At 51.2% G+C, this 14,844-nt stretch overlaps 2 protein-coding genes across 2 annotated transcripts; one reads left to right on the forward strand and one right to left on the reverse strand.

Moving 5' to 3' along the window:
* Nucleotides 1–60: 60 nt before the first annotated feature.
* Nucleotides 61–3,965, reverse strand: LOC108863682 (nucleolin). Its single transcript, XM_018638145.2, has 10 exons — nucleotides 3,931–3,965; nucleotides 2,897–3,161; nucleotides 2,674–2,724; nucleotides 2,112–2,534; nucleotides 1,725–2,046; nucleotides 1,499–1,629; nucleotides 1,136–1,354; nucleotides 963–1,056; nucleotides 541–840; nucleotides 61–437 (listed from the first exon to the last, which is right to left on the reverse strand). The coding sequence occupies exons 1-10, from the start codon at nucleotides 3,963–3,965 to the stop codon at nucleotides 61–63; spliced, it is 2,217 nt and encodes a 738-aa protein (XP_018493661.2).
* A 172-nt stretch (nucleotides 3,966–4,137) lies between these two features.
* On the forward strand, nucleotides 4,138–5,852 carry LOC100897619 (endoribonuclease Dcr-1). Its single transcript, XM_003739876.2, has 6 exons — nucleotides 4,138–4,356; nucleotides 4,524–4,587; nucleotides 4,698–4,791; nucleotides 4,993–5,102; nucleotides 5,231–5,451; nucleotides 5,556–5,852. Exons 1-6 carry the CDS (start codon nucleotides 4,306–4,308, stop codon nucleotides 5,829–5,831), a joined length of 816 nt encoding a protein of 271 aa, XP_003739924.1. The 5' UTR covers nucleotides 4,138–4,305; the 3' UTR covers nucleotides 5,832–5,852.
* Nucleotides 5,853–14,844: the final 8,992 nt, after the last annotated feature.

Here is a 14,844-nt window from a genome sequence, read left to right on the forward strand (position 1 = left end):
TATTCAATGGATTTGTCCCGGGTCTCTCACTCGAGAAAACATAATCTTCACAAAGTTTCATCATTTCAACACTTTGTACAAATGCATTGAAAACGACACTAACTCAGTTCGTTTCCGCGCGGCTTTCCCGGTTGAAGCCCCCGCCACGACCTCCTCGACCGAATCCACCGCGACCTCCGCGACTGAATCCTCCGCGACCACCTCGACCAAAACCACCGCGACCACCTCGATCGAAACCTCCGCGACCACCTCTGTTGAAACCACCACGTCCACCTCTATCGAAACCGCCGCGACCACCTCGAGCGAAGCCGCCGCGACCTCCCCGATCGGATCCTCCTCCGAATCCACCCCTGCCCCTGTTAAAACCACCCCCACCGTCCCGATCGAAGCCTCCTCTCCCGCCCCTACTGAATCCTCCTCTACCGCCACGACCTCCTCTGTCGGATAAATTTCTGTCCCCGCCGAAAGAATTCCGATCTCGAGGCTGGAAGCCTTCTCGGTCTTTCCCTCGGAATCCTCCGCGACCTCCACGGAATCCACCCCGAGAATTTCCCCTGAATCCGCCCTCGTTGTCATCCTCGCTCCTGGATAGGTTCGTCGAGAGCCCTTTATCGTCCCCGCCTTCGCGACCGTTCCGCTTATCGAATTTCTTCATCCGTTTCGGGGCATCAGCCGTGATCTTAGACACATTGATCGCTTTGCCCGATTCGAATTTCCTCTTCAACTTCCGACTGGCAACTTTCTTCTTGTTTGTGTAGTTACCGTAGAACATAGCACAGCATTTACCGTGCAGAGTCACGGTCGCGTTTTTCGCCAGGTTCTCCTTGGCAGCTGCCTCATCTGAAAATGGAAAAGAATGAAGCAGGAAGGCCCTCAAAAGATCGGGATATAGTTCAGTACTCAACTAACGTATACAGTTCTTAGAGAATCAAGAGAAGCTACGTCAGGGAGCTACGACTAACCAGGAAAGTCGAGATAATTCTCGACGGTGTCCGTTCGAGGGTTTTTCGAGAGCCACACCGTGGTAGCTTGCGGAAACAGCTTGCACAGTTCCTCCTGAAATGAGATGTGTAAGCTATGGTCCGAGCTCCCGCACGATCGAGCTCAAATACCTGGCTCAGGAGCCGTCGCTCACCTGGGTGGTTTCCTTCGGACAAGCTATGATCGTCAGCTTCTTCCGATTGATGTACGTTGGCGGAGTCATTCCGAACTCTTTAGCTTTTTGAATTTTGATAGCTTCCCCGGCGACTATGCAAGTTTGCTTGTTAAGCTCTTTCTTTGCTTCTTCGGCGTCTTGTGGGGATGCGAAGTTGAGGAAGGCGAAGTTTTTGCCTCCTTTCGGGGGGAGTTTCACCTACGCAAGGGAGTTATATGGTCAGCCATGATGGTCCGAATCGATCACCATCTCGCGAAGCTCACACGTTTACTCCCGGCTAAATATTCTGGATTTCGATCGATATCGGAGCCGGGATCGAGATATCCAATCCTTTCAACTTACCCTATTTATTTTCGGGTGGAGTTTCTTGATTTCTTCTGCGGTGACTTCTTCCGGAACCCGCGGAATGAACAGCCACGATCTGACCATCGTAACATAATTGTTTCGGAATTGTTCCTCCTCGGCTTCAGTCGCTGTAAGAGAGGTTTGGATTTGGTTCTCGACGGAACTCCATGCGAAACTATTGGGCTCGTCTATATCGACGCAAACCGCAAACCGAGGAACATACTTTTATAGGCATCGAAGACCTCCACGAGCTTTTCATTGATTTGTTTTTCATCAACTTTCTTCACTGGCTTTTTTTTCGAGGACTTTACTTCCTGCTCTTCTGATTCTCCTTCCGAATCACTTCCGAGTTTCTTCCTCTTGGCCTTGTCGGATTTCAGTTTTGGCAAGGGGAGATCCTCGTCTTGATCCTCACCGCTATCCGATTGGGTTTTCCGCTTTTGCGCAGCCGTGATTGACGACTTCTTGCTCGAGACTTCCATCGGTTCTTCCTCGGATTCAGGATCTGACTCCATACCGACTTCGCCTTCAGCTTCGTCAGCGTCCTCATCGGAGTCGATATCTTCGTCGAGCCCGCTGCCATCTTCATCGCTCACAGAGGCGTCGTCACCGTCTTCATCGATACCGTCGACATCTTCTTCATCATCATCGTCGTCGTCATCTTCATCTGAGCTCTCTGCTGGGATCTCAACCTGCAATTTTTTTTAGGTTGTGATGGTCCGATCTTCGCCTTCCGGGCTCTAGGGCCGTCGTCTTCTACTCCTTCTTCATCATCATCCTCCTCGTCCTCCTCGGCGTCTTCATCATCATCCTCGTCCTCCTCGTCATCGTCTTCATCATCATCCTCGTCGTCCTCATCATCTTCCTCGGGAATCTGCGGTTTCAAAGGCTTTCCAGTCTGTTTCTTCATCTTAGATACTTTGACGTTTTTCCCCTGAGGGGTCGCATGCTTCAGATCGGCATCCTCATCCGAAGAATCATTTTCTGCCTCGCGCATCTTGGGGAGCGCTGGTGGGACTGCTTCCGAATCGTCCTGAAATCCGAATATCGGTCACCAAAGCCCTTCACAGCGTGGATAATGAATGTTCCAATCGACTGATGTAATAGAACGTCGAGATTCTCCAGAAAAAAAAATTCTAGTCCCACTGCCATAATGGAGGTTCCCAACCCACCTCGTCGCTGGATTCTTCAGACTCTTCGTGAAGCACAAAGCTGTGTCTCCACTGAAAGACGGGAAATAGTCAAATCCAAATTATCACGCCTCGCCGACGAGAGAAACTGCATCACGAATCCCGAGTGCCCTCGTGGTTGATGTGCGATAATCGAAGCCGCCGCTTCGAACTATCCTAGTGATCGTGAATGCGCTCGCCAGTTAGAGGAAACTACTCAGCTCACCTTGCTCCTTTTCACGGGGATGCCATTGTTTCCATTTGATTTCTTCTGACGAAAAACCAATGGAGACTTTTTGGGAGGCATGGCTGATGGCACAGGTATACCGTTTCCGTTTGTGGCACAGAATGTATTCGACTTCTTCTGAGCCGAATCAAGGTATTTGAGAACACTGACTTTCGACAATGCGGGAACCGGTGTCGCACGTTGTCTCGCCACCACGTGGGTGCAGAGGGTCGTGTATTGTGGAAAGGGATCGGTGTAGACGCGCCTAGCAGAGAGAAATTTCGAATTTCGCCGCCATTTGCGCGAATATCTGTCGCTTTGCGGAGAGCCCTCGAATTCGTGAAAAATGATCGGCACATCACTTGCATGAAATTAGGATCGAGTCCTCGAGTGTCCGAACTCCCGTCGCGACTGAGGGAATCCTCCAGCGATGAAGGCTCGTCAAAAAAATCGAACGAAGCGACCAATGAATGCATTCATGAAGATCGTCGCTCCCCGGGCCCTTCTTGCTAAACTCTTTCCCGGCGGCGGCCGAGTGGATCGAGTCGGTAGCCCGTGATTCAACGAGTATCCTGCTGTGGACGCTGCGGTCGAATGCGCTCGAGACTCGGAGTATTCATGATCGGGGCTCGGTGTCCATTATGGGTAATTCATACTATTACCCAAGTCCTCGACGCGAATTCCCGTTCCTCCACAGAATCCATGGCCGAGAAACCTTCGAGGTGACAGCGAAGCGGGGACGGTTCTACGCTGGGCCCGCATTTCACGGCCTCCAGCGTGGGAATGGCCCGGCCGACGCAATGCGTCGAGCATCGAGCCCAACTCATGAGCGACGATATCAATCCCGAGTTGAGACGAGACTCAAGATGGATGAATTTCTCTCCTGAGCACCTCCGCGCATCGTCATGAGCGCGAGCCTGAAGGGTGCTCTAAGAGCACTTATGAGCGCGTTCGTCCGAGTCCGGAACTAAGAAGTTCTGCAGGTTGGCGCCGCGAGTTAATTCCTCAGTGCTGGGGCCGCTTTCCCAACCTGCCCGGCTTCCGCAGCGGAAACGAAAATCTTCTTCATGTTGAACGGGATGCCGCTTTTCGGTCGGAGAACATGCTCCTTCCCGGAGCCCTTAATCCAACCCCTGCAGTCAGGATCGCTCACGAGACTAAGGCAAAGCTCATTAGAATTCGTTTGAGTACCGATTTGAAACGCCCTACATTACCGTCGCGGTTCTCTCGAGGATGGAATCAATCGCTCGCAGACCGGTTCTGCGTCGAGTCAAACTGAATGAGTGTGTTTAATCGGATGATAATCCTCTCTTGATTCTCTTGCCACCGCTCCTATAAAGATTATCGCCCGCAGCATTCACCCGGAGCTGTTGGCTACCGAAACATCGCAGAATCTTCAAACTTCAAACATGGCTGTGCCAATCCTTTATGTCGCCGCTGTTTTAACTGCATGTCTTCTGGTGAGTACCTTGAAGATACTGCAGATATGGACGGATCGGACGAACGCGACGAAAAAGTTTCCTCGAGCATCCGGCGCAGGCCGCATACTTTATCCGTCTCACCGGTGTTTCTCATTTGACCGAATGGAGGCTCAAGTTTGGTAGCAGCGATCATCCATACCTTTCAGGTTCACGTAGACGGGCAATCTCTGGTTACGCGGAAATTCCCCCACAATATGAAAGTGACAGGCGGTGAGCATGGACCCTTGCGCCTCGAGTCGCTGAGTTCCGCTGAGATTGATTATCCTAAAATCATGAAAGTTTCGATTCCGAACTTGAAACAGCTTGAATTGACTTTTCAGCGCTGCCGAAAAACCTCAGACTCGACCCCGCACTGAAAAGCATGCTCGAACTCCGAGCACCGGCAGGTTTTGAAGCTGAAGTGCTGATGGGCGGGTGAGACTTGACCTTGATATCAATTAGAATTTCAACTTCCTAATTTTGACGAGGAACTTGGTGAGCCGTCGCCTCGTCCTTTCTCCCTCTGGTCGGCTGCTTACGTTTCGTGACCGACTGTGACGCCTAGATTACGGGGCTCAGCGACAATTTGAGGTACAATTCGAACATCGAGAATGACAGAACTATCGAATTCTTCAGATACAAGTTCAATGACACCGATCACTTGATCAAAGCTCTACTCCACGACAGTTACAAAGCCAAAGTCGCAAAAACTCTCAAAGAATCGTATCAGCCATTGGATCAAATCGGTGAGTCATCTTCCCTTTGAATATGATGGCTGTACGCGGAATCTCGGGGCAAAATACATCTGCCACGAACCGTTCTTTCCACGTCGATCATGATGCTCTCCTACGGCGAAAGTTTCTGACGCATTCAGGTACCATGGTGCTCGACTACATGTTCATGCGCCACATCTTACTGAACATGAACTCGATTAGTGGACATCAACTTTCGACAATGAAGAATGCCATGGTGCAACGTGATACGCTTTGTTTCGTCGCACTGAAGCACAATTTCGAGAAATACATCCATGTGGACCGTAAACTGCTTGAAACGAAAGCCATGGGAGAATTCAGGGACGCGGTTGAGAAAAATGAGGTAGTTCCCTTTAGCTCCCTTTCTCTGGCGAATTCCATGCCTGTGCAGTATGAGCCGACACCCAGGGATATCCCGAACTTCCTAATTCGACTTCATGTCCCCAGGTATACCAAGACATCGTGCAGAAGATACCCATTCCGAAAGAGCGACCGGTTCCGGTATCCTTCCTCGCCCCAATGTTTAAAGCGGTTATCGGAGCAGTCTATGTAGACAGTGGTTATGACATGCAAGCGGTCGAAGAATCCATCTTGCCGCTTTTCAAAAAGAAATTGATCGCGTCATCAGCAAGGTCACTCTCAGGAACCAGAAAGTCATGTGAGGCATATGAAAACCCCGCGAATTCGTCTTCCTGGTCGTTCGACCCTTCAGTGACTGAATAAACTGTCCCCGATACATAAGATCCATGACGTACACTCTTCCGCATCTGTGACCGGATGGCAGAGGTTCATTTATGATAATTATATGATTGTGAATCCACAAGGCACGATGGCTGTCAGCGGTCGATGAGAGAGTAGTGGGACGGTCGTTCTCTGACTGAGTAAAAACGATTTCGTCCCACATCCCGAGACAAAATGATCTCCCTGCCATGAACAGGGACCAGGAGGATTGCGACTAGCTGACTCCCGAAGCGATGTGACCGAGTGGCAGACATTTATCAGAATCGAAATGAGACACAAATATATTTTTAGACTCCATCTCCGGAGCTTCTCGGAGAATCGATAGGATCAGAAGCCATTCGAGAGGACGAGCGAACAACGCAGTAGAAGGGAATGGCGCTGATCGCATCGGGCACCGGAACAGTTGCCTCAGGAACCAATCCATTCACCGTCCTATTCAGTATGGGTCGCGAGTTGGTCCAAAAAGCGGAACACCGGTCTGGCTCCTGCTTGATGGGTTGGTAAGCAGGACAGGAAAGTGAAAATCAGTCATCATAAAGTCGGCTCTGATCATCTCCGAGATCATTCGCCCATCAAGACTCTCATGGTTCTCATCGATCGCCATTAGGCGTTAACTTCATATGGGAACATGGAAACTTCATATGAGGGAGATATGCGGTGCTCTCCGCCGAGATAGGGACAGAGGAAAATTCGTTATTTCGCCCTTCATTCACAAATCATCAACAACAAGGGCGGTTTCTCTTTATTTACAAATAATTAACTCTCTCTTCCGGAGTCGACGAGGAGGTTCATCACAATGCTAAGGTTCTGATAAGTCTAGGTCACATGTTATGTGTCCTCGAATCATCGACCACGGACGGCGATGCGATCCCTTAGTTCAGTTCAACATCCTGGACGAAAGTCCGTCGTTTCCCTTTCCAATTGCGGCTCAAGAAGGCTGTCAATATCGTTGACAGAGGATTCGTAACAATATTGGCAAATATCATTGCGATGATCACATCAATCGAATATGTGAGTTGGTTGGCATTGAGCATTTTCAGTTGACGGCCGTCTCCGCTGAGCAAAGCGAATTTCGGGATTGCCATCCGCACCACGAGAATGAAACCCGACAGAACTCCAACCATGGTGCCCTTGGCCATGGTCGAAAAACCGACGTAAAGCGATAACGCGTGAGGCGTACCGTATTTCCACCGGAGAAGCGCGAATACCGTTACAACTTTCGCCAATGAAGCACTTACAACAGCGATGACCGACGTGATGAGCAGTTTATGTTTGTCCGCGCGGTGACTCAGCCGGTATTCTTCAGGTAGTACCATGGGTGCGTTTTGGATCGTGGTGAACGTCTTCTCGTAGAATCTTTTGTCAGACGACAAACAGAAGCTCAGCACGATAAAGGCCAAAACGCAGTGTAGGACCACATTCAGGAAGTAGAACATCTTCTTCACATTTGTTCGTACATGTTTCACTTTGCTGATCGCGCTGTCGAGAACGTCGAGGACGCTGCTTTCGGGAACGTAATTTTTCTTCCAGCCGTACACGAGTCCGGCCGCCGCCAAGAAAGCCGACAGCGGCTCCGCCCCGTGCAGAAAATGGAGATGCTTCGACTCTAATCGGTCGATCGTCGCTTGGAAGAGTACGGGGATTCCGAGCACCATCAGCATAGAGAGCATCTGAGTCTTCGGAGCTCCAGTGTATCGAGCGAAGCCAAACAGGAATACCGCAATAACGATTCCGAGGATAGCGGACATGACGTACGGAGCGATTCGAGATACGATGGATGCGCTCTCGGTCGAGGTCAAAAATCCAGACTGGCAATCGTTTCCGACGTAAACCCAGGTCCCTGTTGAGTTCTGGGACAGGGTCGTCCAGCAGGGCGAGACGAATTGCGCTCCGAATGTGAAACCCAGCGTACAGAGGGCCAAGTTGATTATGAGAGAACCACGCATCAGTTGCGGAAGGTCGTTCCGTAGACACACGTCCCGATTCCCATATTTTTCCATAAAGCTCGCTCTGCGCTTGATCAATCTGTGGTCCCACCCACAGAGACAGAATCCGGTCAAGACGGCCCAACCGTACGGACCCCCGTTCAGAAGGTACAAAACACTGAACACCAGAACCTCGACGAGGGTCGGGAGGACGGCCAACATCACGCTGACGTCGATTTGAGCTTTCCATATATCACTGACCGTGACCAAAGTTCCCGTGAAAGCTGCGACCGTTAAAGGAAGAACGTAAATTTGGAACAGATATATCCGGTCCGGATACATAATCGTCTCCACGGAGTCCGAGAACGTCTCGTGGAGAACTGCGGACGGTAACCAGATGAGGGCCGTGGCCACAGACACGACTGTAATGTGAGGAACCGTGAGCCATTTCTCAAGAACTTCCGCCACCGTGACGATCGATATCAAGAGGACGATCGGGGGAAACAGCGCGACGGACCTGAAGCCAGCCAGTCCGATCGTTATAAACAGAACGGCCAGGAGCCAATAGAGGAGCTCGTTGAACGTTGAGGAGGTGACCGCCTCCCTGAGGAAGCGGACGCACCTTTCCAAACAGTACCTCATGGTGGAGCACGTCGTCTCACTGACTTGGCTCAACTTTCGCTGATTGGAGTCTCTTCTTTTTCTGAGTCATTTAGAAACACAGCTCCTCATCCCCGAATCGGTGGGAATTTTCAGAAAGGCGTTCCGCTCCAACCGCAGTCGACTCACGTATGACCAGGATTAGAGTGGCTTTGTGAGCAGATTGACAAGCTCGTCATTTGTTTCTAGCCAGCAGACGGTCTAGGAGCCATTTCGGTCGGTTTTGCTCTCGACCTATAGAGGACTGACGTTTCGGAAAGCGAATACAGTCACCGTCAAAGGGCTCGTCAATCTCGCCGCAGATTCCATCGAATAACTTTCCGCTTATTCCGAGCAGGATCTGGTCAATGGTTCCGTCGAAATCTGATCCCTGGAGCCAAATAGACCCTCCGCGGCCCAATACGTTCGGATCGCGTGCGATTGATCCGCGGGAGCCTTGGAGCGGAGTCTTCTTCCCGATGAAAGCGATCGCGGAGCCATACATATGAAACTTGATGGAAGCGGACGAGCATCACTCATCTCGAGGCCTCTCGCGGTCTCGACCTTGTTCTAGGTTGTCATGGAAACGTAAGCATAACCTAACATCCTCAGCGTCTTCGAACATTTGTTATCACGGGGCGCGCGCGTTCGACGATCGGACTGACTGAGCTCTATCATCCCTTGCACAAGCCCTTGATCGACGTGAAGAGAAATTCCAGAAGACCCCACTCCCCCGCGCCAAGAACGCCCTTTGACTGAGTCTCCGTCCTCCCGAAGCCCGGGCCCTGAACTTCCTCGGACGCTGAGAGATCTCTTCTCACAAAAGTTTGAAAATTTGCGCCGTGAGAGCCTGGATTTCAACGATTTGACAGAGGCGCTGACATCGAAGCTCCGTGCGACAAGGGAGCTTCACCCATCAGTGAGGATAGGAGCGATAGTTGGCGGGGTCAGAAACCTCGTGGGTGTGGGCTAGCTGCCCTTTCCGGCCCAACACCACGACCCCAGTGGGCAGCCGAGTGCGCCGAGCCCATGACATGGTACCTCGGATGGCTCCTGTAGACGCGAGGTTGTCTTCACCTGTGAATTCCTGAGTGCTCCAAGAACCAACCGAAGACGAGCATGAAGACGAGACCGATCTCCGCGCAGGTTCGTGTCCCACGAGTTATCCAACGAGCTTTGAGACAAAATTCGATTTTCACCACTTTCATTATCGAAAACCGCGAGATCAACCCGGAAACGCTTCTCATCGACGAGCCGCGCTTCTTGGTCCTGAATGCTCCCGAGAAGGAACCGTTTCTGCAGTCGATAATCATGATCCTCCCCATGGTTTCCAACAGCTCTCGTATTCTTGCGAAATTTCGTCCTTGTACCACAGCTTACGATTATACGGCGGAACGAACTCCTCATTCCGGATTGATCCAGGAGAAGATGCTCAAAATTGATGGCTTCCAGCTGCCGAGTCACCACTGGCTTACTGGAAAAGAGATTCGCTGTCTTAGCGATGGCGGAACTTACTCGGCTCATTCCCCGGTCCCGCGCGGCATTTCCTGGATCAACAGCGAGCGCGAGAGAGAAACAGAGATGGGGATTTACTCACTCGATTATTCAATCTGTGTCCGGAGCTCGCCGTTCACGTCATTAGACATGTGCGATTGCGCCAACTCCGATGAGGAGCCCTTCCGCGTCGCGCAGTGTGGGCTCGTTAATTCAAGGCGACATTATTCGATGCTCGACGCTTTTTAGGTCGAGGACGCTCAAAGAGAGCAACGGTGGAGAGTTTGAGGCTGAATCCAATTTCTCACCTTCATCTCCGAGACCGGCGTCCGGTGTAATTCGCTGCGGTGTTGCCCAGGGCTTCTGATGTCTCGAATTAATGTCTGATTAGTTCATTGAATGTTTGTGTAGGTAACCCCGCCCTGGATTTCCTTCATTCAGATGCTCTCGAAATCCGGAGCTCGGCTCGCGGACCAGCCGTAATGATATTGAGATTGCTCTCCACTGAAGTGATATGGCCTCCACAGAGAAGCCAGTGCGTGGAACCGCATTCCGCAGACCGTAGATATACATTCGCTCTTATACCTGTGGGTCAGGAGATCAAGGACACTCGTCTCGTATGAGTCGCTCGCTCTCTCGCTGGCCAGCCAGCCCACAAGGACAACGAGTCGCTTCACTGATGGATATTCTATCGAGTGATGGACCTTGAGAGACCTGTTCCCGATCCGAGATATTCCAGTTCCGCAGATAATATTCGAGCTGTCGCTTGAGCCGTCACAGCTTTCTCTCGTCAAATCAATCATGGGTCACTGATCACGGGCAGCAACAAATTATGCTGCCAGGCTGAACGGCTAAAGCGCTGACGACAGCAAAGTCGTTCGACTGAACTGGATACCTAACTGACTGAGGAATTAGCACGCCCGAGGCCCGTCGATTAAGCTCGCGCTGGAGGTTCTCCCGCGGCCTATGGACGACCGTCGTGAGACCGTCTCAAATGCTCCGCTTAGGCATTGAGGCTTTGTTTGAAGACTAGAATGACTGAAGGTTCCACGCACTGGCGTCCGCCAGGTTCTTCAAGTCAGCTTGGCTACCCGAGAATGCTTCCACGATTGGAAGAGGCAAATCCAATCACATCAGATCGACGGATGTGGTGAGGGTGATCTCGGCTTCGCTATTGTACATATGAGTCGAGGGTTGCGATACAGTCTCCGGATCGTGAATCTTGACCCCGGTGTCACATTTTGAGGAATTTTCCAAACTCATCGTGGTATTGTACATACGACGACGCGCTCGTCCATCTTCCTTGCCGAAGGAGCTCAGGGACTTCCCGAGGTGAAGGGCAAATGATTCAAGAGCTCATAGGGCCATGTCCCAATAGGTACTGGGATTGAGATGCATAGCAGATAGAGGCCCGCTCTGTCTACCGTGCGGACGACGATCGGGAAAGCTTACATGATGATTGTACACGTCACGATATCGATGAGGGATTCATATGGCACGCGTGCAACTCCTCGAAATCTCTCCGCTGCGCCTATCCAAACCGAGCGATCGTCTGAGCACTGGGTGCTCTCTATTTGAACCCGGTCCCGGATCCCGAAGCTGGGTCCAGGATCCCGAGGCTGGGTCCACGGGACCGTTCTGGCGAGCCCCACTCGCGATGAGATGAATACGCACAAAAAGTTTCCCCATGTCTCCCTGCGGTGAATATACATATGTATGCAGGTAGATTGATATCATTTCCCTGGAGACGATAGAGTTTTTGATATTCGAGGGCAGGTCGTGTTTCAAATCAAAGAATCGGCTTCAGCCACTTGCGCAGACGTCAGCTTTGCTAAATCTGCCCGTATCGGACCTCCGATCGTGCCTTATATAGGTGATTTGACCATGCTCATTGACTTATCATCAAAAATGCTCCATTCGATCGTCATAGCTCAGCGTCAATGCCTGTTCTCCGCTCGAGAAATACGCTCTGATAAACTCTCAGGCTCCGCGCCATCGAGGTTCCGAGAGACTAAATATTTAGTGATAACTCGAAATTCGAATTATTGAAAGCTGCAGGCCAACGCCAGCATTCCCATCTTCCCCTGCGTTCGAATTCGATCCGAAGTTCACAAGAATATATTTTCTTCAACAGTTGGTTGACATCCACGTCTACGTCATCCGGGAGGACGTTTGGATCGCCCACCGGAAACTCGCGGAGAACTCGACCGTCGTCAACGATGCTGTTTCCGCCGGGTTCATCAGGTAGGCACTCATGAGCTAGATGGAGACAATCACAATCGATGGAAAATCTGAGCCGATTATACATTCCGAAAGCGCGGTCCCGAGTCCCTCGGAAACGGTGAATACTCACCTTAGAGAGACGGAGCTCCTTATAGATCTAAAAAACAACCTTTGGCAACTTGATCGAATTCCTCTCGCCCTGTAATCTGGAGGCAGATAATGTCTAGGACGAGACAACGAGATTTTCCGAATGGGATTAAAACTTCAGAAATACTGACTCAAGGTCGATCAGTCCCCCTGATGTTTAAGCTGTTTCCTTCCGGACGCTCAGCCGCCTTCTTCAAATCTTCCAAATTAGATTTTTCGCTTCTGCCTCAGGCGACTGTCCAGAGCGAAGCTCCCCGGGGGCTTGGTCGGGCTTCCGAGGGTTGGGAGGGAGGCGGGGGACAGAAGGCTAACAGTGGCCTTTTGAGTTCAGGATTACTTCGCTTCGCTCGCTGTCCGATTCTGGATTTTCTCCTCAAAGTACGCGTATGGCCCTTGAAACATCGGAAGCGTCCTACATGACGCTCTCGAAATGCTTCTGGCACTATCTGAGACGCTTCGGTTCTTTTCAGAGTGATTCCGACGATGAAACTCGAAGAAATTCGTGAGGAAATCCACGAGCAGCTCGGATTCGACAACGTACCGTTGACGTTCGTATTCCTTCGAAGCGTGGGCCGGAATTTTACACAGGTACGGATACCAGCGAGGAGCTTCAATGCTTTTTCGGAAAGGACGGACTGTGATCTCTGCGGAAAAGTCCTCGAGACCCTCAGAGAGATTTCGTCATTTCATCGCAATCCTTTTACTGACTGAGTCGTTGATCGCATCTCCATGGATCCACAGCCTCTCAGATTGAAACTCCAGATGAGCTCCGATGGTGACTAGCCCCGCAGGCGCATCGTCCTATTATGCTGCCCGAGGCTTGAGTTCTCTGTTAATTGAAGACGAATGCTGGGGCCATGATTGGGTTGAGTTCTCATAATCGAGGAGGGACCGTTTCCCCGAAAGGTCCGGCAGGCCACTGCTGACTGTCAGCAAGCTCGGGCTGATTGTGAGTCGTTTGAGGTGAGAAGTGCCTTATTGGGACATGGCGCCGATGCCCCGCGTCCGAGACTGCGCCAGCGGCTGGTCCGGAGAGGCTTCGATAGCTCGGAAAACTCGCGCGCTGTTGGAGAATTATCACGGATCATGCTCCGATGTGTCTCTAACTCACCATTGTGCACGAATTTCCGAGGAGTTCTGTAAAATGGGGGAAATACCCCGCTCCCGGGAAACACACAACTCGCTCTCTGCTGTTCAAACGTTCCCTCGACGTCCCTCGATTCTGCTCATGCCATTCCCTGATTCAGTGACACAATCACGATCGGATATCGGTGCGTCGATAAGCGGTAAGGCTGATGACTTCGGAAGATATTAACATGGGCCGGTGTCAGGGGAGGGGAAGGATTCGCTCTACCTCCCTCACCCGCGATGCAAATCCCTGATACGATTTAGATCCTTGAGAGAAGCGACGGCTGACACCTGAGGGATTCCGGAATCCGGCGCTGACTTCGAGTTCAAGAAGCGTGACGGGAGATTTCGACCGGGAATCCATCTCGGATCTAGAAAATTCCCTATTTGAGGGCATATCTCTCTGCTCGGCTCCGCAGCAAGTTAATTCCTGGATTGACCCGGATATGGTCCTGGAATTTCACCCGCGAAGCGACCTTACAGACATTCTGCGGCGATTTCGTCAGAAATATCTTCAGCAGTCTCGTGAGACCAGCGGTTTCCATGGCTCCCTGATTTCTTGGACTTCCCTCCGTCGGAAGTGATTTCAACACCTTAAAATAAATAAAACGCTCGCGGATCAAAGAAAACCACGAAATAACACAAAGGACGAAAACTCGCTTAGCGATGGAGGATGTGTAGACCAACAACAGACCGAGAGGGATGAGTTTGCCTACCTCCTCCGTGTATGTACAACACAGTCGCAGCCCGAGGCTTCAATGTAATTATGGAGTTTTTTCCTTTGTCGTCCGAGGACGGAACTGGTCGTGTTTGTCGCCTTTGGAAGTGATGCTCCGTCACGTCCTCTCGCGTCGAGCATTTTTGGGGAACGCTCTCGTGGAAGCGCCGGAACCTCCGGCGGGTTATCTGCCGAATCGAAATACTTGTAGGACTATACCTGTATATTAGAGGGCGTTTTCGCCCAGAGCGGTTTCAACTAGAATCGTGCGGACACGGCGATTTTCGTCCGCCGGGTCCCGATGGTCACAGTCAAAGGACACAGACTCGATGAGGAATGACGCTCGGTCACTCACCGCGAGCTGCGCCCAAAATTCCGGTCTCAGACGTATTTTTCTTCTGACGTACCTGCTCATGATATTCCAGGTGAAACCTCATCAGGAGAACCAGCTCAAAGCAAAGTACTTCTGTCCACACACGGTTGGCGAACGAAGTTATATGAAGAGATTTTATACACCCGATATCTCTGTATCTACAACAATAATATATGAGCTGTGATCCTCACGATTCGTATTGGACAATCTATCGGTTGAGCACCGAGAGAGCCAAGCGGCGAATGCTTCTCGGAGGCTGGGGTAATCATTTCGCTTCAACGTAATCATCCAAAGGGGAATGAGCCATAGGAGTCCTTCATCCTTTGATGGTTTGTTTGGTTCCGACCG

Source organism: Galendromus occidentalis, unplaced genomic scaffold (genome assembly GCF_000255335.2).
Source record: "Galendromus occidentalis unplaced genomic scaffold, Mocc_1.1 scf7180000076600, whole genome shotgun sequence".
NCBI classification, from domain to species: domain Eukaryota; kingdom Metazoa; phylum Arthropoda; class Arachnida; order Mesostigmata; family Phytoseiidae; genus Galendromus; species Galendromus occidentalis.